Source organism: Pygoscelis adeliae, unplaced genomic scaffold (assembly GCF_000699105.1).
Source record: "Pygoscelis adeliae isolate BGI_AS28 unplaced genomic scaffold, ASM69910v1 Scaffold421, whole genome shotgun sequence".
Taxonomy (NCBI): domain Eukaryota; kingdom Metazoa; phylum Chordata; class Aves; order Sphenisciformes; family Spheniscidae; genus Pygoscelis; species Pygoscelis adeliae.
Genome location: NW_008824011.1, coordinates 92,155 through 95,603, shown reverse-complemented (window position 1 = coordinate 95,603; position 3,449 = coordinate 92,155). Strand labels below are relative to the sequence as shown.

Sequence of the window (3,449 nt, the reverse complement as noted above, 5' to 3'; positions counted from 1 at the left end):
AGTGGGGAGCTGCGTGTGCAGGTCCCCCTGGGCAAGCGCCCACTGCCCCTGCCAGGGCTGGGGGACCTTACCAGGGCCAGTCTCACAGGTGAGCGGGAACTGCTGGATCTCTGGGGCGGAGGTGTTGCTGTAATAGTCCGTCTCGTGGACCCACCAGTACGGTCTCTCCCCAAAGAGGATCCTGAAAAGAAAGGAGAACGGGGGCTGTAGGAGTCCTGGGCACCAGAGCAGGTGGGCACAGCTGCGGTTTCAGCTCTGGCCTGGGAGCTGGAAGAGGCAAAGGACCCATGAGCCGTCCAGGGCATCCCGACAGACACAGCACCCTGCTGGTCGCTTGGTCCCGACAGCCGATACTGCCTGTCCGTGTCCCCATCCCTGGCCCCTGAAGGGGAAGAGCAAGAACTTCCTGGGAGCAAGTCAATGTGCTGAAAAGGAGTAGTGGTGTCTGCTCCCTCTAAGTCTTTTTCAGGCCAAGAGCAACTGTCTCATGGTGGCATCAGAGGCAGTGGCCACCCATCCCTGTCATGTGCAGGCAGTGTGGGCATTCTGGGGGATTTGAGCTGCAGGGCAGGCACAGAGCCGGGGCAGCCAGCACACCCCCCACCCCAACCACACTGCCGGGCCCTGCCGCAGGGACATGGGGTGCAGCCCGTGCACGTGGGTGCACGCAGTCCCAAAACCTTGGGATGCTGAAACACAGCTGCAGGGATGGCACTGTGCTGGTCCACAGCCTCTGTGGCGACTGGTACCACAGCCCACAACCTGCAGGGACGGCACCCACGGCTACCGGCTGACACCGAACCCCGCTGGGCTGTGATGCCAAGGTGGATTGGCCCCATGGTACAATTGACACTGCCGACGAGGCCATCCCATGCCTGGAGTCCCTTGCATGCTCACCACCATGGCTCCCTTTGTGTTACCAGTGTTACCAGCCGTGGAAAGGAAGGGGATATCAGTGTCCTGACTTATCCGTGGGAAACACTCACCTAAAACATCAGGGGAGCACCAAGCCCTGATTCTGCATATCAGAGCCGTGCCAGGCCCCCCCCGCGGCTCCCCCCGTGGTAAGGGGCTCTGTGCAGCCCCCCCCCAGAACTGCAACCCTGGCTGACAGCAAAGGGGTCTGTTTGCAGGAAGCTCTATCTCTCTGCCTGGCTTCTGGGAAGTGGGGAGAGCAGCTGCTGCACAGTTCAGGAAGGAGTGACCATGACTACTGCCAAGCTGGGGGCCAAACTCTGGTCTTTGTTTTACACCAGTGTCAAGGCTAAGGGCACACATCTGGCCCGCATTAGTCCAGCTGTGGCAACACACCCGGAGGGAGCTGTGGCACAGGGCCACTCACCACTTGAAGACGAGGTTGAGCCAGTCACCGATCACGGCCACCCAGATGAGTCTGATGCCCACCGACTCGCTGAAGTGAAACCAGATAGGGAAGAGGACGAAGAAAGCATTCCTGAGGTCAGCGGCGAAGGAGATGAAGAGGAACCAGTCCTGGGAGCCCTGGAAGTACTCCTGCAGCCAGCGCGTCGCCTGGATGCCCGTGTCGTGCAGGAGGTTCATCCCGGCCTCCATCCTCCTCTGCAGCCACTGCCCCTCGGCACGGCTCAGGCTGTCCTGCGCTCCACCGCACCGCCGGGGTTTTATACTCTGTGGCCTCTTGTTTGCCGCGGGCAGGTCACTTGTCCCAGCACTGATCTTTGGACCCAAAACCACTTTTGCCAAAGGTGCATCACCGGGGGGTTGTTACAAACATGTTTGGAACAACTTACGTAAAAAGGAAAAACAGGCTTCGAGGGCGCATGGAGCCGCATGGAGCACGGGGTGCTCCAGCACCAGCACCTTGACCCTTCCCCACACTGTCCCCTCCCTGCAGTGCACAGGCAGCTGCCTCACTCAGTGGGATCCTGCAGCCCCTGCTCCTCCTGCTGCCCAATACAACAGTTCAGCTGCCTCTACTGAACCCCAGCATTTGCTCTGTTATCAGGGAGGAGATTCAAGCACCCCCACGCTGTGTGAACAGCACTGCAGAACTGCCGCAGCCCCGAGCTGTGACATTTCTCCCATCCCTCTGCCATCACCCCAAGCACCACCGGAGCATCGCAGGGATGCCCAGGAGCGTGGACTGGGTCTTGTGTGGTGTGGGGGGCAGGCTGCCCACCACCCCCACATCAGCTGAAACCTCCAGCTGATGAAAAAACACCTTGCTGCCATGGCGTTCGCCAGGCTGATTTAACCAGGACTCTGCGTAATGGGAAACTTTCCAAGCCGTTTCTGGAGCTCCCCGCAGCCTCAGACAGCGAGGCTTGAGGAGCTCCTGGCTGCCAGCGATGTTTTTCTGATCTCTGGTGTGGGGTTAAAGGACCTTTGCAAATAAGGTCCCCTAGGAGGGAAGGCATTCCTCCCAGCACAGCTCCCCTGGGTTAACCCCCTCCTGCACAAAACTGCCCCATCAGACCCCGGCTGCGGGGACAGAGCCGAACACACCACTTGTCCCACCGGTGCCAGGTCCCTGCCTGTGTCCTTTCTCCACCCCGGCCACACTGTGCTGTCACTGGCAGCAGTGCTGGCACCGCAGCTTTATCGTCCTGTTCCTCCTCGGGAGGTAACGGTGAACGAGTAACATGGAGAGCTATTTCCAGGAGCCTGAGGACACATGGTCAGCCTGGCAGGAGAAACCTCCTTCCCCAGCTCTGGCCAGCCATCACGGTTGCTGGCGCACAGACATGCAGCCCTGTGGCAGCGGCGCAGGGGGCCCAGCCAGAGCCCGCCACAGCAAAACAGGCAGCTGCCCCTGCATGGGGGAACAGGCAACCAGGCGTTAATGATTAGCAGCCAGTGAAAATGCATCACTTATCTCCCTCCTCGAGAAAGTTCAGGTCAAGATCCTTGAACTGCTACCCCTACCCATGTGCTGTTTGCCATGGTGCGGAGCAAGCGGAGGTCGTGTCCAGCGCCGAGTCCTGCCCACAAACAGCAGGCTCTGTGCAGCGGGATCCCCGGGCAGCATCCTGCCCCCTTGCCTGCACGTAGCCTGGGGAGCCGTGGGGTCTAAAAGGCAAAAACACGGCAAACCTTCCTCCCTGGAATACAGGCACGGACAGCTCTTGGAGCTGCCAGGCCGAGGAAGAGGGATTGTGTTTGCAAACGCCTGTGCTCTGAAAGCGGTTAGGTGATTAGAGATCTGCCTCGCATTTAACAGTGCAAGGCTGAGGCTGCCAGGGCAGATCTGCAGACACAGACAAGGAACGCCCATGCTCTGTGGGCAGCCTGTCCTCGCCCCGAGGAGCTGCTTGTCAGGTGGCGGCAGCCAGGATCACTCCTGGCACCCTCACTTCACACCGGGGCCGATGCTCCCAGGCGAAGGGAAACGTGGGCACAGCCAAAGCCTGTCCCTGCACTCAGCACCGTTGGTCCAGGCTGGCTTGATCGAACTCCATCCCTGGGGACGG

The 3,449-nt window shown here is 60.3% G+C and overlaps 1 protein-coding gene across 1 annotated transcript in view; it reads right to left on the bottom strand.

Moving 5' to 3' along the window:
• The window catches only part of G6PC (glucose-6-phosphatase, catalytic subunit), a 4,026-nt gene extending 2,242 nt beyond the window's left edge, over positions 1–1,784 (bottom strand). Inside the window, exons 1-2 of the mRNA XM_009326589.1 lie at positions 1,343–1,784; positions 72–181 (exon numbers count right to left, since the gene is read on the bottom strand). Coding sequence (XP_009324864.1) covers positions 72–181; positions 1,343–1,572 — 340 coding nt within the window. The 5' untranslated portion in view covers positions 1,573–1,784. The remainder of the gene's footprint in view (positions 1–71; positions 182–1,342) is intronic.
• Between the last annotated feature and the right edge of the window lie 1,665 nt (positions 1,785–3,449).